The 23634-nt window shown below is 40.1% G+C and overlaps 2 protein-coding genes and 1 pseudogene across 3 annotated transcripts; 1 reads left to right on the top strand and 2 right to left on the bottom strand.

Moving 5' to 3' along the window:
* Positions 1-5800: 5800 nt before the first annotated feature.
* LOC102703895 lies at positions 5801-11701 on the bottom strand (annotated as a pseudogene). The gene is made up of 7 exons (XR_005812457.1): positions 11531-11701; positions 11213-11434; positions 10194-10250; positions 9803-9941; positions 6851-9688; positions 6339-6540; positions 5801-6250 (listed from the first exon to the last, which is right to left on the bottom strand). The product of XR_005812457.1 is annotated as a disease resistance protein RPM1-like (transcript).
* A 928-nt stretch (positions 11702-12629) lies between these two features.
* Positions 12630-13846, bottom strand: LOC107304098. Its single transcript, XM_015836470.2, has 2 exons — positions 13525-13846; positions 12630-13437 (listed from the first exon to the last, which is right to left on the bottom strand). Exons 1-2 carry the CDS (start codon positions 13798-13800, stop codon positions 12862-12864), a joined length of 852 nt encoding a protein of 283 aa, XP_015691956.2. The 5' UTR covers positions 13801-13846; the 3' UTR covers positions 12630-12861.
* Positions 13847-22046: 8200 nt separating this feature from the next.
* LOC102722800 (ATP-dependent 6-phosphofructokinase 2-like) lies at positions 22047-23463 on the top strand. The gene is given in 2 exon segments (XM_040527344.1): positions 22047-22109; positions 22111-23463. Coding segments are annotated over 2 exon segments (1416 nt in total).
* Positions 23464-23634: the final 171 nt, after the last annotated feature.

Here is a 23634-nt window from a genome sequence, read left to right on the forward strand (position 1 = left end):
GCAGTCAAAATGTGGGTGAGGATAAGCATCAGATTGCTACTCTACGACTGGAAGAGCAACTGTAATTTTTTTTTTAAAAAAAGAGCTGTTTGCAAGTTGATTTATTTACTCGATTTTCTCCATCCATCCAGGCTCATCCACCCAACCAAACGAATCCTAACTCGAATTCACCCATGTTGATTGGATCAATGCAATCGGAATATACCTTCGGGGGTAGACAGGCGGCGCGATGGCGAAGACCGCCGGTGAGGGAGCCAGGAGGAGGCCACCGCCGGCGACGGCACTGGTAGCCTCGAGGCCCCAAGATTCTTCCTATCTTTTTTTTCTTTTTCTACCGCATCGCCGGCGCATCACACGGCCATTAAACCGAACAGCTCGCGCGCGCGAAAGGAGGAAAGCTGGCGAGGCGGTGACGGCGGATGAGCGCCACTACGGGGTGACGGGTGGTGCGGGTGCGTCCACCACGCCATATTCTGCCACAGAGGAGGATAGGGTGCCCCCGCATCGTCATCATCATCATCTTCCCTCTCGCCGGTGACCGCCGATCCACTCGCCGTCGCCGACGACCACAGCTACAAGGAGAGGAGAGCACGAGCAGCCATATTTGCGGACAGTTCCCTGGAAAAGTACGTAATTTCCTCTAGAGGACAGATGGATCGGCTCTTTGGCAGGCGTTCCTTTCACGAGGGCCTGAACCTAATTACACATAATATGTATATTAGTTGTCTGTTTGGGGACCTTTAGATTATAAGAAACAGACTTCTAAGAATCTAGAAAAACTCTTAAACCCAGCTTCTGGATTCTTAGTTCATTTTTCAAAATCTATAACTACGAATTCTTAGAAGCTATGGACTATTTGGGACAGCTTTTGCTGAAAAAAGCTCTCCTAAAACTAGACGCAAGAAAATTCATGCTAAACTTCGTTCTTATATCTATCTAAGAAAACTCATAACTATCTATTAGCGAACGGAAAATTTTTTCTTATAGCATGTTCGATAGAGCTTCGGCGTCTTGATTCTTGGATGAGAAGTCACTAAAGACTATACTAAATTTCTCTATCCTTATATTTTGAGAATTGAGATAGCCATGAATCAACTCTAGTTTTGAATTCTCAATTTAATCAATAATAAGCATGATGAGTTATAAGTGATGAGCCTTTGTCAAAAAAAAAAGATATTTTTAGTCCATTAACTTCAGACTTTATTTCTTTTTCTTTTACCTACCATCCATGCATAAATCGAGAAGTTTTATATATGTAGTACTTATTATCTATAATTTTTAACATTACTACCTTATCGATATCTTATTAATGATTTGAAACGTTAGTATTTTACCCTTACCACTAATTTGTCAACTTTGTTTCAAATTTGTAATCCTTTTGGAACAGAAAGAGTGTGATATTTAAGCATAAGCTTTATCTAATAAAGTACTTAATAGATGTGGTATACGACGGAGGCAACCTTAAAATTTATATATGTTCCTCAAAGTCACACCTGTCGCTCCTTATAGCCCCCCTCAAAGAATGCACCATCAAATCTCCTTTGGGATGGACTGCTTTAGAGAATTTCGTAGCAATTGTACCGATATCTAAGAAAATCATGTAAAATTTATGTGTTCCAAAGAAGTCTCAACACCTCAAGAAAGCTCGAGGAGAACACCATGGAGCATCTGACTAACTTTCAATGTGTCTCTTAATCAACTTAGATTTTGAGGACTAGGAAACGTTAGTGTCTTATTATAAAAAAATTCTGTAACTATTTTAATATTTTATTACAAATGGATAAATGTCCATGGTAAAGACAAAAAAAAATGTGTATGATAAACAAAAGAGAAAATTATAAAGATGTCATTATAATTTTGCAACATCGTAGATATGTCATCCTGGCCCACGTGTCATTGACTCATGTGAGTCCTACATGTTATTGAGATACTAAGATACTAGTGACATATTTCTAAGTTTACAAAATTATAAACCCTTATATTTTGAGAAATTTGCAAACGTGTCATTATAATTTTGTAAAGTTAAAGATATGTTATTGATATCTCAATAACATGTGAAGCTCGCATGAGTCAATGGCACGTGGGTTAGGATGTCATATCTCTAATTTTGCAAAATTATAATGATATACTTATAATTTTCCCTAATATTTTTATGAAATATGTTGCCACCTTTTTACTATATAGATACTCATCTCAATTTAATTTTATATTTGGCTATCAGTTTATATTTAATTATTATGCAATATTAATAAGTTCAAGGGCTAATATGTAAAACTATAATGGAAGTATGTCACGTCACAAATTTATTATCACGAATCTTTTTGAAGGAGCATAGTTTTTTTTTAGAAAAGAAACTAACGAGTGAATTTCATACGCCAAATGCATTTCAAAGAAGTTTTCAAAGAAAACTAGCATGGTTTTATTCACCTGGACAAAATGGTAATCATCATGGAGGAACAAGGTAGGATGACAACACATGGGTTTATGATTTGGCCTAGTTCTTATATGTTAATGGATGGTACTATAAAACTTTCAAGCTTTGACAGTAGTCATATGGATGCTAATATATATATATATTATGTGTATATTTATCAATGGACGAATATAAGTAAGACTAGACATATTTATAATATGAAACGGAGGAGTAGGTTATATGGTTTCGTGGAAATATGATAGAAATAAATTAATTAACTATTGTAAATTTCAGAAGTTGCTTTAAAAAGATATTATAAGAAACTCGTACATAGAAAGCTTTAGTAAACTGTAAAAGTTGAGTAGACGAGGTGATCAAGTGTTTTTACACATAAAAAACTCATGTTGAGTATACTCTAGCTTCTTTTAACGGATCAAATTTATCTTGTGTATTCTCTTAATTATAAAGTAGATTTGCAATTACTTGTCAATTGCGATGATACTTCCATACTCTCCTCCGTTAAGAAAGCACAACTAAAAGTAGTCAGATGGCTCCCCATTATTTGACTTTCGGCTTATGAACCGTTGTCAGAGTTTAAATTTTAAAATTTAATTTGGCAGTTGATTATAAGTTCGATTTTTCATCATAGTCTATTTTTAGCATATATTTTTAAATATCTAATGATACTATATAAATGTTTTAACCAAAAATTATTTTTTTTGTTAGTAATAAGCTGTTATGGCTTATAATCAACTATATACCAGCTCGGCTCAGAGTGTGCATTGACTGAATTAATAAGTACACACTCTGCATTTCAATGTAAACATAAATTGAATGTTGTCTACTTCAACTTAAATATTTGCTCATTTCTTTTCAAAATAAACATTAATTGAATGATGTGATAACTTGAATAAAATATTTTCCCCATTGCTTTCCTAGGTGCACATGCATTCAAACTATGAGAACGCATGATCTCCCCCGTTTTTCTTCTCAAAGTGTATGTACAAACAGTAAAGGAAGATTCACAAGTACTAGCATTGTTACAAAATTTAAACTCTAAACTTGATCTTAGAGGGCAAAAAAAAATCTACACAAGCTGGAATCTGAAGATAAAACTTAAAATTAAATTTTCGGAAAAGAGAAGTAGAAAGTTACCGTTCAATTAAATCCATCTTTTTTATCTCCTATATTAATTAGTCACATTTGAACGTCGAACTGATGTGCAGATGAACTCAATTTCCTCGAGTCAAACCCTTGTTTACTTGAACTCTTGAAGACTCGAAAGTCTAGCTAGCTGCGGTTGCTCAGTTGTGGTGACGACACACTTGGCTGACCAGCCAACTCTGATTATTTCTTGTTTGATATCTTGTTTCAGAGTTTCAGTTATGATTCCTCCGTCCCAAAAATAAATTATTTCTTCCATTTTAAAATATATTTATTCTTATGTTGTTTAGCAAATACTAAGGAGATTCACTTTAGTTAATTCAGTTATAATTTTAACTTTTAGATGGCTTAGATTTCCTTTTTCAAGCACATGATTGGTAGTAATTATTGGAATGATTGGAATAATATAAATTAGCGCAAAATGTTTATATTATGGACCAAAATTTAAAATCTAGAAATACTTATATTTTAAAATGAATGTAGTAATTCCTAAAGTTCAAATTTTATCTTTATGTTAAATTTTACTCTTCTACCTACCATTAGTCTACGAATCAAACTCTTGTTGTTCCTTCAACATGGAGTACCTTACCTATCGCTCCATCAATACTAATTTTTGCTAGTATCAATTAAGGATGCTTTTTTATGAGGTCAAAAAGACAAACTGCAACAACCAACAGGACCAGCTGCTCATAAGGCCCTGTTGCCTCTATTTTTATTTTAGTCCTTAAAAGCTCAAACAGGAGAGATTAGAAGGCACTAAAAAATACTATTATGCTATTAGTCTATTTAGAAGAAACTTAGACCTAGTTTCTAAATTTTTTTTCCAAGAACATCACATTAAATTTTTGAACACCTAAATCAAGCATTAAATATAGATGAACCAAAAAAACTAATTGCACAGTTATGGAAGAAATCTTGAGACGAATCTTTTGAGCCTAATTAGCCCATGATTAGCTATAAGTACTACAGTAACCAACATGTACTAATGACGGATTAATTAGGCTCAAAAGATTCATCTCGTGGTTTCTAGGCTAGCCGTGAAATTCGTTTTTTCATTCGCTTCCAAAAACCCCTTTCGACATCCGATTAAACATTTGATGTGACATTTTTTCTAAAAATTTTCTCAATCTAAACACCAGGGCTAATTTTCCTTCTTGGCACGTCGTCCCCAACCGATCTCGCACACGCACGCGTGGGCTGCCAACACCGCCCACGGCCGGAGGCCGCCACGCCCGGGGCTGCTGCGGCCCACGCCGGAGGCCGCCGTCGGTGCTGCATGAAGCCGGCGCGACCGCACGGGGCCGGCACCGCCCACGCCGGAGGCCGCCACTGCCCACGCACGGGGCGGCTGCAGGCCAGGCCGGAGGTCGCCGCCACCCACGCCGGAGTCCGCCGTCGCTGCTGCTGCTGTGCCGTAGTGTGCTGCTGCTGCTGCATAGCGCTTGCTACCGCGGCGCTGCTGCTGCTGCTGATCTGTGATTTGAAAAATAACTACTTTTAGCTTTTTTTTAGTTTTATTAGTCATTCTAACCAAACAGTACTTAAGATTTTAGTCTATTAAGACTTAAGATTTTAGTCCAAAGAGTAATTTTTAGTTCTACCGGCCTAAGCCTAAGTACCTATAGGCGCGTACGGCCCGAACAAAGTGGGGTGCAATGAATCAACAGACTGTCTCGTATATATGTAGTCTACTACTACTCTGTACTTATGAACAGCGACGGCCTCTGAGTACAAAGGAGATGAAAATGAACGTGCTTGATCATCGTGCTTAATGGGCTGTGTCTGAGGTGGAATATGGATGATGGAAACTTTGTGGCATAAATGTTGCAAACCAAACATGACTATAGTCACATGAAAGTTTCAGATAAAACTTTTTAAGGTAGTGTTTAGTTTAAAATTTTTTTTGCAAAAACATCACATCAAGTTTTCGAATAAATATTTAAAGTATTAAACATAGTCTAATTACAAAACAAATTTCAGATTCCGACTAGAAACCGTGAGACGACTTTTTTGAGCCTAATTAAGCTGTCATTAGCACATCTTGGATACTGTAGCACTTATGACTAATCACTTTTTAATTAGGCTCAAAAGATTCGTCTTAAGATTTCCTCCGTAACTATGCAATTAGTTTTTTGGTTTATCTATATTTAATGCTTTATTTAGGTGTCTAAAGATTTAATGTGATATTTTTGGAAAGATTTTTTGGAAACTAAACAAGGCCTAAGTAGTTGTAGTTTATTTCACACACTATTACATTTACATGCATCAATTGATCGATGTGTCTTCTCTTCTCGACCAGTAATAACTGGACAATGGACGCTCTCAAATACAGTGGTGCAAAGTGCAAACACGTGAACGTAGTAAATCCGTATTGCTAAAGCACGGGATAGCAATATCGACAATTTTCTGAATATACAAATTACTTTGTACTCCTCTAAATCGACATGGAGATAGTGTGGTCTTCAAATTCTAGTCAGGCAGCAGCCGCCAATCCAGTGAACGCTAGGAAGTGTGGCCGTAGAAAGAAATTTCTGAGTTCTGACAACAGGGGAGCTGCTCCAAGTCAAGATGTCCATAGAGGAAATTTGTTCCCCTTCAAGTCAAGCTTACAGTGGTGAAATCACAATTGTCATTGTTCCAGTAAAATGATGTGGAGTAGTTGAGACCATTTCACTGTGGCAAGAGAAACAGAAGATGGTAATGAAGAAGTAGCTTGCCAGAAAAATCTCTGTTTGCGAAGAAAATTAGAGGGAAAGCACACCATCAGTTCACAATCTCCCCTTCAGTGAGCCAAGCATCAGCACTTCATCAAATGGGAATAGATTCTGAAGTTTTTGTCACAGTGAACCGGCAACCCCCCACAAAACTGGGTTAGATGAAAACCCAACCTATCCCTCCTAACATACGCCATTGTGGGGTGGTACTGGATTCTCCAGGCAGGTTAGCAGGTTCCCCAGACACCCCTGCACGTCATGTAGAACATAGTTATGATGTCATTTTCGAATGAAAACATTTCATGTACAAAAGGAGGTGTAAAACGGAGATGCAAACCATCTTGAATGAAAGTGGTCTATGCTATCCTTTTTATCTACAGAGAAAATTGTGCAAAACTGTTGTCCTAAAGCAAATTAAGGTAGCACTCAGATCCATTTGCAGATAAGTAAATTTCATTTGGTTATGCTTGTAACTAATTAACAAACATTGCAGAAAAACCAAACAAAAGTATGAGCATAAATGCATAATGTATTGGCTGAGAAGGTGATTGAAACTTGCCTTTTGTTGACCAGTACACCTTCGGGATATGATTTACCTTTGCTGCTCGAAGATTCCTCACAAATTCAGAATGCATCATAGTAAAATATGCCTCTTTGACTGAACTTAGATATTCAATGCCAGTGGGCACATCCCGTAGTTCCATGAGGTTATCAATGTGAAGATACTGCAGGCTGGACAAAGCTCCCTCCTGTATACTTATTTGATTGACTTGCTGCAAATCCCACAACAGTGCTTTCTTCAAATTTGGGAAGCAATTTGCATGAAAGTTTAGCTGTTGTCCAGTGTACACCCTTGTAAGGCGTAATTCAGTTAAATTTGATAACTTGGAGAGCAGTGCTACTGGATTCAGTTCAAGCTGACACCTTGCTAATTCCAGCTGCAGAAGTTCGTTTCCATGAGTACTGAAAAATGGAGATTCTAAAGTTCCTTTTGACAATTGGCCTAGCAAATCGAACTTTTCAAGAGGGTTTGGCAACATTAAATCTTCCAACAGGAGGACCTCATCTTCATTCATTGCTCTTATGTGTAATCTTGTGAGATGTTGCATCTTTGATAAAGAGTTGCAAAGTTGTGCACAATGGCTGGTCCTTACATAAGTAATGCAAAGGCTCCTCAGCTGGGATAGATTTCCTAGTTTGGCAACAAAGGCTTTAGTTGCACGAACTTCACACAAAGATTCCAATTCCTTCAAGTTCCACAAGCCCTCAAATGGTTCCAACGATTCCCAATTATTGAGACTTTTGTATGTAGCATCAACTGATTTCCAAACAAGTAAATGACGCATTTTTCTCAGATTTGAAAACCCTCTCGGAAAATTCAGCAACCGTGTACGTTCAAGACTCAATGTTTGTAAGTTGAGAAGCTTTGTAATAGATTTTGGAAATTCTTTCACATTGGTGTCATTGAGGCATAAATACCGAAGGTTAAATAGCTCCCCAATTGAATATGGAATGATCTCAATAGGCAAACCAGGTAATTCTAAAACAGCAAGGTACTTGGATTCAGAGAAAATCAAAGAAGAAGCTAAAGATAATGTCATGCTAGTGTCAAAAGCTAGGAAGGTATGTAGCCTGGATGGATCTACAGTTGATCGAATTTCAGTGTTGCATTGGAGCACAGAGACATGGCGAGAGTCTGATAATCCCACTTGTACCACCCCATGAGTGTCATCATAAACTGTAGAGAAACTTTCTTTCTTCGATTGGAAAATGGCTAGTTCGCGCAAAATATCATGCATTCAAAGACACTGAACCCTATTAAAACTGTTCCTTGCTACAACTTGAAGCATGCTTCGTCGGACAAGCTCTATTAGGTAACCTTCAGCAACTTCTTCTAAGCTGCATGCTCCTTTCTGTTCAATAAATCCTTCAGCTATCCACAATCTAATCAATCTCTTCCTCTGGATAATATAGTCTTCAGGGAACATAGCACAGTATAAGAAGCAATTCTTCAAATAGCTTGGCAAGTTTTTGTAGCTTAGATTTAGAATTTTTTCCACCTGGTTTAGGTTTTCATTATTGTGTACCTCTGAAATAAGTTGATTGTAGAAAAGTCTCCACTCGTTTTTATCCCTTGGTTTGAGGGACAGTAAACCCCCTATTGCCACAAGAGCTAAAGGCAAACCATCACATTTGTCCACTATGTTCATACCACACTGACGTAATTCTGGAGGGCATACATGATTTTCAATTTTCGGAAATGCCTTTCTACAGAATAGAAGCCATGCATCATGGTTATCTAGAGGCTCTAAACTGATCTTACAACCATCCTCAGCTATTGAAGCAACTTCCTCAATTCTTGTTGTGATTATTACTCTGCTTCCTAGGCCATTATCAACAAGAAATTCACGAATCTTTAAAAAATCTGCAACCGACCATACATCATCTAGTATGATCAAGTAACGCTTTTGATGCAGAATTTTTGACATTTCCACTCTTAGTTCTGTATTGTTCATATTTCCAGCATCGAGCCCTCGGTTCTCTTCTCCACAAAGTTCTTTTAGCATGTTTCGCCAAACATCATGTATTTTATATGATTGAGAGATACAAAGCCATGCATGGCAATTAAAATTGGATATTATTGCTTCATTTTTGTAGACATTATTGACAAGAGTACTTTTTCCAAGGCCACCCATACCCCAGACAGCAATGATCCGAAGAGAACAATCTTCCAGATGCAATGATTCAATCAAGGTTTGCCTATTTTTATCAATCCCTACAAGCTCATTATCATTAATTGAATAATCATGTCCAGGCAGATACAACTGCTGCTCGTTGGTATAATTTGTCAGAGGAATATAACTCCCACTAGATAATGGCCGGGTCCAACGATCTAGTCTTTTGGAAAGCTCCCCAAGCTCTCTGTTTATCATATCTGCTTTAGTGGCGATTTCATCAAGTGAAAATAAAGGTTTATGTTTCTTAATAACTTTTTTCACACAAGCCCATGACTCTTTGTGTTTGTTTTTGCCCACAACATACATAAATTCATCCACAACATCTTCCATATCATGTGCCAACCTCCGTACTTGCTTTATCCAAGTTTCTACAACTTCACTTTTGTACCCATTCATGCCAAGTTCCTTAAGAAATGAATTGGTAATTTCAAGTTCGCTTTTTATCTGCTTCATGTTACCTGGAAGCGCTGTTACTAGCCCAACTTTCTTTAACTCAGCCTTTTTTGCAAAGAGGGGTATAGCTAACTTTAGTGTATCTCCTGCCACAGTTATTCCTATCTTTTTTATGACAAACAGAACAGCAATTTCTGCCATTTCCCTTAGTGCAGTTGACTTCAATATTTCAGTGGAATACAGGTGCGTACATCAAATATCCATATCTACAGGGAAAAAACTTATTTATCAGGCAGAAAGTCCTAGCTAGAGCAAGATGTAATGGTTAAAGCACTAACTTATATATATGCAATCTGCTGTAAAGGTTGTTGCTGAAATACCTGCAGTGTTCCTGACAATTTGTTGAAATGCGCTTATTATTCTTGGAACGACCCACTTGATGGAGAAAAACGACAATGATGAATAACACAGAAGGACGCCACATGTGTGTATAGCCAAGCTGATCCTGTATATGTCATTCTGGCAGGGGAGGGAAATGAAAAATTGTGTCAGTTAACGATAAATGGTCTGGGAAACAATTGGATTGTTTTTCAAACTGAGCAAATAATAAAAAAGAAATAGTTCTTGAGCAACACATTCATTTCCATATTATTTTTTCTGCTTAACAAAGTAGTGAAACACATCATTTGTAGCTATATCACACTTACAGTGTAAATTAGTAAAACAATTGCTCTGAAAAGGGAAAGAGGCTAAAGTAGAAGAGATAATTACAGGTTTACACGTTTGATCAAATTTTCTTCATCATCATGCTGATGTGAATAATCTGCCCTGTTGAGCAAAAAGATAGCATCATCGAAGTTCCCAAGTGTACAGAACAGCAAAGCTGAAGGAATGCAGAGAAGTAAAGAAGCACCAGTGACCTTTTATTTTGAAACTCAAAGACAAGAGACATTTTTTAGTATTATAGATATACATCCTCAACAAGAAATCTAAGAACAAGGGTCCAGTTGATTTTGTTGACTCATAGAAAGTGACATCCTAATGCCTTAGTTACTCAAAACTATAATTAATCCCTCGATGATGATTTTGCCATCATAATAAATGTATGCTCAACACAGATGGTAAATAATTATAAACTCAAATGTTTTTCTGGAAATTTCACTCAATGTAGCTCATATGTTTGTTGATGGGAATTTCGCTCCACTACACAGTCAGTGCTGTGGTGTCACCATCATACAGAGCTCAATCAGTAAGAGAAGATGTTAGGTAAAATGTGTGGGATCTCTACTGCACTAATCGAACTGGAAATACACAAAGAACTCATTCCTGGTTTCAGTATTTCTTCCATTTGCTTCCTATCAAAGTTCTCCATTTGCTATTCATTACCAAAGGCAGTAATAAAGGTGTACCAAAAGCATGTAAAGATGCCTGACAACTAATTAATGGTTTCTTCGGAACAAATTGCAGCCATCTGAACCTTTGGATTAAGAATTTGAAATAAAATTTGGTTGATTTATAGCGCTTTGTGATATCATTATTTACACTTGGACTTCTCGCGTGATGCATCGCGACAAAAATTAATATGAGTTTCATAACATATCGCAGCAGATTGAACCATAAATCAGTTAAACATCAAACCCTGAATTGATATATAAATCAGCTAAACCTTGACGTAACCATCTGAGATCAATAAAAGCTTCCTTTATCTAAAAAAATATATATAAGTAGACAACTAAAACTAACAAACGCAACTAAAATGAGAGAAAGTGATGAAAAACAGAGTAACTCACATTTTCTAAATTGCCTTGCATAATGCTATTTCGATGTTTTCCTTTCTAAACTGATAGTTGTAGTTTGTTCAGACTCGCCATACGCGATGTTACGCGGTTGGTCGGAACATTTCGCTCCACCAGATTTCTATCAGTTCTCTAATCTTGTATCTCCACCTGATGCTTCCCCCACCCCCAACTTCCAATCCTCCATCTTGCACTGAATTTCTGCCGCAAATTAAGCTGGAGCAACAACGCATTAGCAATCACACAACGAACAGCGGGTATCTGATTGAACCGTGCGCATTTGATTGGAGGCGCAAAGCCGTCGAGATGTACCTCCGCTAAATGGGCGTCATGGCGAAGGCCGCGGCGGAGGGAGGGAGGGTTTCCGGCGATGGTGCCTCTCTCTCTCTCTCTCTCTCTCTAGTCTCGACTGGGCGACTGGGCTACAATGAGCATGCCGCGCACGGCGCATCACATGGCCATGCCAATGAGCAGCGCACGCGCGCGCTGGCGATTTTGGGCGTGGTGGGGGTGGGCTGGCCGGCGGCGGCGGCGACGAGGGGAAACGGCGAGCTAGCATATTTGCAGAGTAGTCCCTGCAAAAGTACATAAACTCCTAAGGGTGTGTTTGGTTGCCTGTATAATCCTAACCTGGTCCGTATCCTCTAGCCTGACTGTTCTCAGCCTGGATATAGTCATGCAATTAGTTGTGTTTGGTTGTCTGTATGAGTTTGTCCTGGATGGCCTAAGATACTGTTTGGTTGGTTGTATCTCTGGATGCTGTATACAGAAGATGGTGTTTGGTTGGATAATTTCAACCTGACTTTATCACATCGTCATGTGATGGTTGAATGGGAAAGTTACTGTATTTTTCATTACAGCAAGATATACTATGAACTACGTGTACTATTGTGAAGTGAATGAATTGTATTTATATAATATAATTTGAAGAAAGTATTTATATAATTTAAAAAATGAACAACTTGTATTTTCTTCTAATTCATGCTCATTACTAACATCACAGCAGCACACATACTGACCAAATTATCAATTGTAGAGCATGAAGTTAGAACTGGAAGTAGATTCCGGTGCCGAATGCTCCTGAAAGCTTTGCATTCTGTCATGAAACGTCTATCTGCACCCTTGCATATCGAGATGAACAATCAGTCACATCTTCAGCCTCATAATTTGCCATTTATCACAATTCACCCAGAATGAACTGAACAATACTAATCATATCTGAAAGGGACAACAAATGCTTAATCCACACAATCTTCAATAACTAGGATCATCAGTTAGCTAATCGGTTGTTACATAACAAAAACACAAGCATTCAGGTAAATAGTACAACACCACTGTTGTTAATTTGTTAACACAAATAATCCACCATCTCAATCCAGTACAAAAGACAAGCTGAAAATAGACAAGAGCATTAGTTAACCAAAACAATTTTATTCGATCCAGCAAAATAGCATATGGTGTCCAGTATGAACTCATGTGCAACCCCAACACAAAATAAATGGTGTTTACAAGTAAAAAAGCTTATTTAGTCTCTAGTAGCACCCAACACAAAATAACGTGGTGTTCACTTACAACATAAAAAAGTGAACTTATTCGGATGTCCCACTAGCCACTACCACCGTTGCATTTCAACTAGGCAATGACTAGATGCAATCAGGATGATGATCTGCTAGAAACTTTGAAACCCAACGAGCACGCCGTTCCTCATTTTTCTGAATATATATAAGGCTACTAGATTTGTTAGCGCAAAGATGAGCTAGAGCAAGATCTAACTGGTCCTCACTAAAACCAGGAAGATCCATCACTGCTTGGTACAGATCAGGGTGCACTTCAGTGTGAGCAGTGGATCGAATAGCCGAAGCCACATCATGCAAAGCACTTGTCATGTTAGTTAGAAGAGCTCCTTCTTCTTCGGTAATAATGGGGGTTCTTTTTCTCTTCCCAGATGAGGATGACGCACCAACATTATCATTAAAATGAGGGGCATTAGAGTTGTCGCCTCCAGCAACACTCCCACCTCTAGCAGGAACCTCATTAACCCCCTCTGCATCCCCATCGAGCTGTCCAAGTCCACTGTCAGCACCATCAGTAGGAGCACCAAGAGGCTCATTAGAGCCCATAGCGAATCTTCCTGTTGCTTGTCCATTGCCAAAAATAATTGACATCTGAACATAGTTCTCTAGGGGAACATTGAGGAACTCCACATCCTTCGGATGATCCTCCAAAATGAGAAAAACAACAATGTATGTCAATTTATCTCTTACTAACAGTACAACTAAATTAAATTTAGATTTCTATTGACAAACCTTAGCATGGCCCATGTAATGCTCCTCTTCTAGGACAATCATGTTGTTTTGATCATCCCATAGAGCCCCACTAGGGTCTTTCAGCCTAGAGATACGCACCCACCTTGAACGCCATTTGCGAAGATGGTTGTATACTTGGGTTCCACTAATTTCAATTCCGTAGTGATCACTCAAAGTTCGAGCAACTTGGTTCAAGTGGACTTCCTTGAAACCTTTGTCAGTCTTGACGCCTTGTGCTATAAGTTCAACCATTTTCTTTAACATTAAAGATGACATGTGGGCTGTCCAGCGCAAGGCTCCTCTAACCCCTTGTCCAGCAGCCCCTCCACCGACCTCCTCTAAATCAGCCATCCTCGGATTTCACTTAAGGTAGTACACAAATAAATAGTTAGAGTACCCATCGAATGAACATACATGTGTAAATTAAATAGGTAATGTGTTAGTTAATTAGTGCAAGTGAATGAACATACATGTGTTAATCAGAATGCACACTACAGTGAACTTAAAATTAGAGGACAAACAAATTCATGTAATACAATAGAAAACTACACAAATTGAGCACAGTACAGTACAAGGGGGAATAGACCAAAACCCACATTAATGCAATACAACATAGAACAATACATATCAAACTCCAATCTACACCCTAGATGAACCCCGGTTGTCCCACATATCTGAAGCCAAATCATCCCTAATCTGGACCATACTCCTATTATCTTGGTCTAGTTCATCGGGATCGTCTTCCTCGTCGTCACTTGGATTCCATCCATCTTCTAGTGGTACAAATTCGTCATTGCCATATTGAAGTATCCAATTATGAAGTATGCAACAAGCAAGGACCAACTTCACTTGGGTTTTGTATGGATGGAAAGGCTTGTTGTAGACAATCTTGAAACGGTTTTTGAAGGCACCAAATGCTCGCTCGACTGTGACTCTAAGAGAGGAGTGTCTTAAATTGAACAACTCTCTTTTGTCACGAGGATTGAGGCCCCCCGTGTACTCTCTCAAGTGGTATCGACATCCGCGGTATGGAGGAAGAAAACTAGGTCTAGCAGCGTAGGCAGCGTCAACAAGGTAGTATTTGCCTAACACATAACAATCATGGCTCTAGTTATCATCAAAAGTTTAAAAAAATATTGTTTCACCCATATCATTAGTGATCTATTACCTGCGGGGACTCTAATACCATCTGGCCTCTCCAAGGCATCTGTAAGTATGAGAGCATCATGTGCAGACCCTTCCCAACCAACAAGTATATATGTAAATTTAAGATCAAAGTCCACTGCAGCCAGAACATTTTGGGTAGTAACACCTTTCCTACCCCTAAAGGCTGGTGCCATTGTAGATGGAACCCGAGCGAGCACATGGGTTCCATCTAGTGCACCAATGCAATCCTAATTACCAAGAGAAAGGTTAGGGTAATTGGTTAATAAAATAGCAACTTATTTTAGCAAAATAATTTTGTTACCTTAAAATAAGGGTTGAATCTTCGGTTCCCCTGAATTTTAGGATGAATATCTGTTGACGGTGGTTTGATCATCTCACTTCTTAGCTCACCGATAGCATAGAGGACCTCCCCAAAGTGCCTACTTATTGTCTCAGTTGACCTCCTAAAAATAGGTTGTAACGCCCTAAATCTAAAATTGTGGCCTACAACTAGAAGGAACATGGCAACTTGTTCCTCGATCGAGCTATGAATAGTGTCCCGTAACAATTCTCTTTGGCGTAACAAGTTACACAATCGAAAGAAAGGTGCTCTCCTCATTCTAAGTTGATTAAGACAATTTGTATCATTTGATTCATAGATGAAACAGAGATTGTTCTTTCTAGCTAAGTCCCTCTCCATCAATGGTCCATATGTAATCCTATGACTGCGTTGTCTAGCTCTCCTCACAATAAAAATCATGTAAGCACACATTGTAGCTACTAAACCAGCAGCTTTTGCCATTAGGATCTGACGTATACGCCATAGTTCTTCCATCTATGCAATTACCAAAATTTATGAAAGCATAGTCAATAACTTGTATGTAGCAACTCCAACCATACGACACATATGAAATGACATGCATGTGCCTACACCATATTTTGTTTTGTAATTCCGTATGCTTGTTTCCTAATTATGAAATGAAGTAGGTAACTAAATGGAACCATATGACACAGAACAAAGCACATGCGTAGCACTGGACTTTGTTGGAATTTAAAGAAATATAAGATTTATGCATACATGGTTCTGCCTCTATGAATTTTATGATATAGAGCAATAACATGAGCAATGCTCCATTCAGATGAACATGCAACAAAATCACCTAAGTACAGATGAAAAAGTATGAACGAAATTAAACCAATTGAATACGCCAATAATACAAGACATTAATACCAGTAGGTAGCGACGACGGCTGACCGAGTCGCTGGAGGTCGGAGGAGGCACCGGCAGGAGCAGCTTCGTGGCGGCGGTGCCTCGGCCAAGCTGCAGTCGCGAGCGGCGGGACGATCCGCAGGCAGCGGTGGGACGAGGTTGGAGGCGACGGCGGTGTTTGTCCGACTCACAGCCGGCGCGGGGGTAGGCTGGATCCGACACTGGCGGGCGGAGCTTCGAGGCGGCGTCGGTGGGAGGAGGTTCGAGGGGACGCCGGTGGGAGGAGGACCGACGAGGCGTGTTCGGATGAGGGTCGAGGCGGCGGCGTCCCGGTCGACCCACAGACGGCGGCGGGAGGAGGTCCGACGAGGCGCGTCGGGAGAAGGGTCAAGGCGGCGGCCTCCCAGTCGAGCCGCGCGGCGGAGTTCTGGTGTGGCGGCGTCGTGCACTCTCCTGGAGGCGGCAGCAGTGGTGGATGGGGTTGGGATGCCCAACCCTAGGTGGTGGGGGTGCTGTGGAAAAATGAGACGGGGGCAGATTGACCCCCCCCCCTCGGGCTTCGTTGCATTTGCAGGTGCAGGCTTTGCACTTGCGGGTGCAGGCTGGATGCATCGTCCGGGCCTGGCCGAGACGAGAAGCTCGACCCGAGCGTTTCTGCTCAGCCTGGCCACGGGCTGTAATTTGCATGAGTCTAGCCTGGCTCTGACCCTCTGTACAGGCAACCAAACACCTGTTTTTCTGTATATCTCATACGAGCTAGGATGGTACAGGCAACCAAACAGCCCCTAAAGGTCCCTGTGGAAAAGAAGAAGAGTTTACAGCGAGTTTGTTCAAATTTTACTAAAAATATTTTGAAATGGAGTGAACTTATAAATCCCAAGTTAATTTCTTCTTTTCTAAATACTGCTATAAGTGAGAAGAAATTCATACTGCAGTTGATTTTCATTGGAAATTCCTCTTGTTTTTCTTGGAAATTTCAACATGGTGGTTATGTCTTACGGTGGAGTAGATAAGATGTATTGTGTTCTTTCGTTAGATAAAGATGAAAGCTTATTTGATTTTTAATAGCTATTTCATAATATAAATAGTGAAATTAACTACTGCAAAGTTAAAAAAATCTAATTTAGAAATTTGATATGATCAACTTCTATATAGAAGTTCGTTGCAAAAAATACATTGTTTAGTGGTTTGGTAAGGGTGTGCACAAAAACCAAAAAAAATATCTGAGAAAAAGAAAGCATCCACGACCCAATGATTATCAAAATAGAAATACTATATGTCATAATTTTATGCATATCCAATTGCTCATTCATCCCTTAGTGCACACATCGGGTTTCCTTTCGTTCTTTTCCCGTTCTGACTACCAGGCTGTTACTTTGTTAGGCTAGGTTTTTATATGGCTAGCTATGTTTATTCTCTATTTATCTCTTCTTCTAATAAATTATTTACTTATATGTTTGAGATAATATGACACATGTTAACACAATGACCTAAAGCATGAAAACTACACAAGACACTTTTATCTCTTCTTTCATTAAAGATATTTGTTTGTCCAAATTCTTTTAAAAACATGATAACCTTTGTTTAATACCAACTATACATATTTGTAAAGTGATAGGGAATGTTATCATGTTCTAGACAGTGGAACAGGATGAGCCTAGCTCCCCTCTGCTCGCGAGCAAAACGAGCGCTCCTCCTCTAACACCACTATGCACCGCTAGCATGAGATTTGATGGACTTATGCGACATTTAGTACTTTGGTGAAGTGAGAGAGGAAAGAGGAGAGAGAAAAGTGCTGAATGTGATAGATATCGGTCCAATTTCTAGAGTTACCTAGCCTAGTACAAGGCTAAAACTAACTAGTATGAAATCTAGTACCAATAGGTATCAATCTAATAACATTTGGTATTAACTGGTATTACTGGTATACAGATCAAGTACCAATTGGGTACTAAATTTGATACACATGGGATATTCTACCATTACAAAATGGCTTACAATGCAATAGAAACCCGCTCGTTCAAAAGTAATATTGGGATTGAGTCACTCGTGGGCTCATCAGTTAGTCTTGTGTATTTAAAGAGGTAGATAGTTGCATTTCCTTGTCAATTATGGTAATATGTTCTTGCTTAGGTACTTTCCTCCTCCAAGAAAGTACAGCTAATATTGCAACATCTAATAGTCTCCTAAGCGCACATGATCAACAAGTCCAGGTGACCAACACAGAAAACAACAACCAGACAAGGTGTTAACATCAACCCTATTTGTCTACTGCATTTTCAAAGTAAGCATTGATGGGATTATCTATCAACGTCGACCTGATAATTACTACGATCAACGATCAGTGTTACAGATTATGAGTCATCTGCATACACACATGCTAACAAAAAGACCAGGCGAACTTAAATACCAATAAAGAGAAAGCAAATGTTAGAACATCAACTAATTAATACTTCCTCCATAAAAAAAGCATTCTATATTTTTTAGATAAATTAGTATTCCTGATAAATGACATAGATGGCCCTTGATCAAACGAGGAATGGCTGAAAATACGAGGGCAGTTAGAGCCTTAGAGTTAACATGGGGCCAAATTTATATAAAAGATGCTCCCTCCATCATATAATATATAATATATATAAGACATAAATATTTTTTTCTCTATCCTATAATATAAGACATAAATACATTTTTCTCTATCCTATAATATAATATAAGACATGCATGCAAGCATATATTAATTAGCACATATCTTTTCTCTAAATTTGATTTATTTTATATTCTTCATCATCAAAACATTTAACTACATTGCATGCATGCATATATGCACCTGGTAATCTAAACGAGGAGGTGATTATAGTTTTTCTTGTTCTTTGTGTTAGTTATAGTTGTGTCTTATATTATGGGGTGGAAGGAGTAACTCGAGAGAAAAATGTTTCCTCCATCTTAAAACACTTTTGAACCAGAAATATAGTTATATTTTGGAATAAAAAGAGTAGTACTATAAAATTATTGTTTTTAGGGTAAATTGAGAATTCTAAAATTAGACTAAGTAGTTATATATACTATCTTTGATTTTTTTATTTGACATGATTGATCTATATATAACCATTTATATTATTTAAAAATAACATATTTATTAATTATTTTATTATGATATGTCTTATACTTTAAGCATGATTTTTTAGATTTGTATATAAATTTAAATAAGACGAATGGTAGAATACTTGTAATTTACCTATAGGTTGATTTTTCAAGAGCAGGAAGCTAGGAGAAAAATGTGAAAAGGAGTGTTAATTCATAAGGTCGCCGTTGCTTGGATGCACAAACAACGACACTAAGAGAACACTTGACCGCAGAGGCACAGAAGATATAATTAATGAGCTGATGATAATTACAAACACACTGTATAGTCTTACAAAAATATATAGACTCCGCGTTTAGTAGACTCAGCTTAACTTCTATCACCAATCCCCTGTAATGTCGTGTACTATTTTAACTTCTTAAGTAGGCCTGCAATTGCTTATCAATTTGCTACTACTTTCTTGGTTAGATATGCACTGCCAATGCCATGATTAAGGCCGCGTTCGGCAGCCCCTGCTAGTAGCTTATCTCCTCGTTTTTCACGCGCATGCTTCCCGAACTGTTAACCGGTATATTTTTTAAAAAATCTATAAAAATGTTGTTTTAAAAAATCATATTAATCGATTATATATTTTTTTAATAATTAATAATTAATTAATTATGTACTAACCTATTACTATGATTTTCGTGTCGGGATAAGTTAACTTATCCATCCATGCCGAACGCGGCGTAAGAATAATAAGAAGAATAAGAATACAAGAAAGGACAGTTATATATATATATATATATATATATATATATATATATATATATATATATAGAGAGAGAGAGAGAGAGAGAACATGTAATTTATGTAAAACATGGACCAACTGAAAGTAAGTCCAGAAGTAGGTACTTCCGTACTTAGGCTGAGCTAAAATTTGTGCACTGTATTTTCAAGGTAAACACGCATTAAATTACGCAGTGTCAACGTCGACCGACCAAATGTTTATATAGTTCTACACTTCATTTCATTGAAAATTTTGGTCGAAATACGCGTGAAAACATCAATTACTCCAGTAGCAGCTGCGAATTGCTTGGCAATTGTGGCGAGACTAGTCTGATGATTAATGTAACATGGACTACCAAGGTCATTGTCTCTCAGACCACCGGCCCAGCTGCTTTGAGCTGGTAAACACCGGGGGTGATAGTTTGGTTTATTCGGTAAAAAAAGTTAAACCACATATTTGTAAATAAAAAATATTTTATAAATAAAAATTTTATATACATAATCTGCGATCTATAAGTCGTCAAGGTCGATGATTAAAAAACTTTAAAATCACTTATACATAAGAAAAAACGAAAAGATGGTGCTCTGGCTTAAACACACGTGTTAGCATCACCCGAACACCTGCCCATTTCGTCCCGTTCTTTTTTCTGATTGCGTTTCGTCGTAGTAAACAGCGTGTTCTAGGCCGCGTTCGTTATGCTCTATAAGTTATCTAACATCTCTCGTTTTACACACGTATGCTTCCCAAACTGCTAAACGGTGTATTTTTTGCAAAAATTTTCTATAGAAAAGTTATTTTAAAAAATCATATTAATCTATTTTTTAAATAATTAATTAATCATGTAGTAATCTATTACTACGTTTTTCGCGTTATATAATTAACCCACCCCTCCTGCAGCCGAACGCGGCCTAGGTAATTTACTTGGTGTGAAGTTTTCTCTTCTTGTGACTAAAAATGTTCAGATGACCTGGTGTGACCGTGTGAATCAACATGACCAAGGTCCCATATGTGACCTCTGAAATATTTTTGGATTATTAATTATGTCATGTTTAGTACTCAAAACAAAAATTTTCACGCTGTCACATTAAATATTTGACGCATGCATGGAGTGTTACATGTAGACAAAAAAAACAATTACGCAGATTATGTGTAAATTGCGAGATGAATACGCAAATTGCGTGTAAATTACGAGATAAATCTTTTAAGCCTAATTACGCCATAATTTGGTAATGTGGTGCTACAGTAAATATTTATTACTGACTGATTAATAGGCTTAATAGAATCATGAAATTTATTTTGTTATTAGACTATGTTTAATACTTTAAATATATATCTCTATGCCCAATGTAACAACCAAACCTAAATTTTTTTCCAACTAAACAAGGTCTTACTCTTATGAAATCATGGTACATTACAACATATCCATACAATTGATGATTAACTGTAAAGGCACGTAGAGAAAAAAAACAGTCTAGTGGACTGCATAGACTGAAAAATAAACAGTTTATTAAAGAAAACACTTGTTTCTTTTTATGATTGTTGAAGCAATGATTTACATGTGATGTGTGATGGAGAGAGGACAGACGACTTTGCTTCAAGTATTAGCGATGTGAGGATACAGACGAATGAATTGATTACCGCAAAGTTAGAAATTTTCTTTAAAATTTAAATAGGAACCTTTATATGAAGAAAGTTCCGTGAAAACAGCATTGTAAAATAAAAAAATGTACGGAGGAAAAGAACGGGTCCAAGAGAGGAATTTTTTGAATTTTGAATTGTATTTATTAAATAATTTACAAAATTAATTTTTCATTTCAAAAAAGCAAAAAATTAATTTCTGCAATTAATTTTGTAAATTTTTAATAAATAAAATTTTTAAAATGAAAAATTAATTTTGCAAATTATTTAATAAATAAAATTCAAAAAATTCGCCAAGAGAGTCAGGAAGACAGTGATAGAACAGCCTCCCGGCCCGCACGAAAGCCCACACTGGTTTCAAAGGTAAGCCGGTGAATTCGAGCACACGCAAAATACTCGGCCCATGTATGGCCCAATAAAAGCGTAGCCCTACTAGGACCATTCAAATTAGGCCCAGCAAGCGGAGCCCGTCGCGCGCGAAACGTGTCGCCTCGCACGCTCGCGTTGCACGCAGCACGCCACGTCCCGCTCCTCCCCCTGCCACCCGGTGCCCTCCCCGGCACGTAGCTCGGTACACGGCGCCGGCGGCGCTCCACAAAAACCCACTCGCCGGCGGCCGTAGCGTATAACCACCGCCTCTGCGCACTGCATGCAGCGCGCGTCGACGACGGACGGCCATGGACGACGGCGAGAAGCTCATGCCGTCTTTGGCGCTCCACAAGCTCCCCACTCTCGCCGGCGACGGGCGCCACGACGTCGGCCGCCATCCCCAACCCGTTAGCTCACCACCCTCTGTACCACCCGAGTGGAAGCTTCTTCGTCTCCCCCACCGACGTCGTCCTCCGCGACATACTGCTCGACGCCTCGTCCGCCTCCGGAGGGCCGCAGCGGCAGGTCGTCGCGGCCTACCACCGCGCGGGCCCTCGGCGCGAGGTCGTGTTCGACCCGGCGACGGTGCGCGCGGCGGTCGTCACCTGCGGCGGGCTCTGCCCGGGGATGAACACCGTCGTCCGGGAGCTCGTCGTCGGGCTGTCCGAGCTCTATGGGGTGCGGCGCGGCGGCGTCTTCGGTGTGCGGAACGGTTACCGCGGGTTCTACTCCGAGGAGCTCGTCCCGCTCGAGCCGGCGACAGTGCACCACTGGCACAAGGCCGGCGGCACGGTGCTCGGCACGTCGCGCGGCGGGTTCGACCTCGGCAGGATCGTCGACGCCATCGAGCGGCACGGGTTCAACCAGGTGTACGCCATCGGCGGCGACGGCACCATGCGCGGCGCGGTGAAGATCTTCGAGGAGGTCCGGCGGCGGCGGCTCGCCGTGGCGGTGACCGGGATCCCTAAGACGGTGGACAACGACGTCGGCGTCATCGACCGGTCGTTCGGGTTCCACACGGCCGTGGAGGCGGCGCAGCAGGCCATCGCCGCCGGGCACGTCGAGGCCGAGAGCGCCGTGAACGGCGTCGGCCTCGTCAAGCTCATGGGGCGGAGCGCCGGCCACATCGCGCTCCACGCCACGCTCAGCAGCCGCGACGTCGACTGCTGCCTCATCCCGGAGGAGGACTTCTACCTCCGCGGCGCCGGCGGCCTGTTCGAGTTCCTCTACCACCGCCTCAAGAAGAACGGCCACGCCGTGGTCGTCGTCGCGGAGGGCGCCGGGCAGGGCCTCATCCCAAGAAACACCACCGCGCCGAAGGACAACGCCGCCGTCGCCGTCGCCGCCGCCGACGAGTCGGGCAACCCGGCGTTCCTGGACGTGGGCGCGTGGCTCAAGGCGGAGCTGAGGGCGTGGTGGGAGGAGGAGCAGGGCGGCGAGCTCTTCACGGTGAAGTACATCGACCCGACGTACATGATCCGCGCCGTGCCGGCCAATGCCGGCGACAACCTGTACTGCACGCTGCTGGCGCACTCGGCGATCCACGGCGCCATGGCCGGGTACACCGGCTTCGTCTCCGGCCCGATCAACGGCAACTACGCGTACATCCCCATGGCCGAGGTGGCCGAGGCCGAGAACCCCGTGGACACCATGGATCACAAATGGGCCTGGGTTAGGTCCATCACCAACCAGCCCGACTTCCTCCGCGCCGGCCTGACGAGCTAGAGTATACAGCAATGGTAATTTGGTTGGGAGAAATTGAACCGTTTCTTCTGAAAATCCTGCAAAATTACTGTGTTCCGAAAGAGCCATAGACTACCTAATTTGGCTTGGCAAGATGAACAATGTTTTGAAATATGAACGATGTTTTGGCCATATGATAATGCACAGGAATTC

This window comes from Oryza brachyantha, chromosome 9 (genome assembly GCF_000231095.2).
Source record: "Oryza brachyantha chromosome 9, ObraRS2, whole genome shotgun sequence".
Lineage (NCBI taxonomy): Eukaryota > Viridiplantae > Streptophyta > Magnoliopsida > Poales > Poaceae > Oryza > Oryza brachyantha.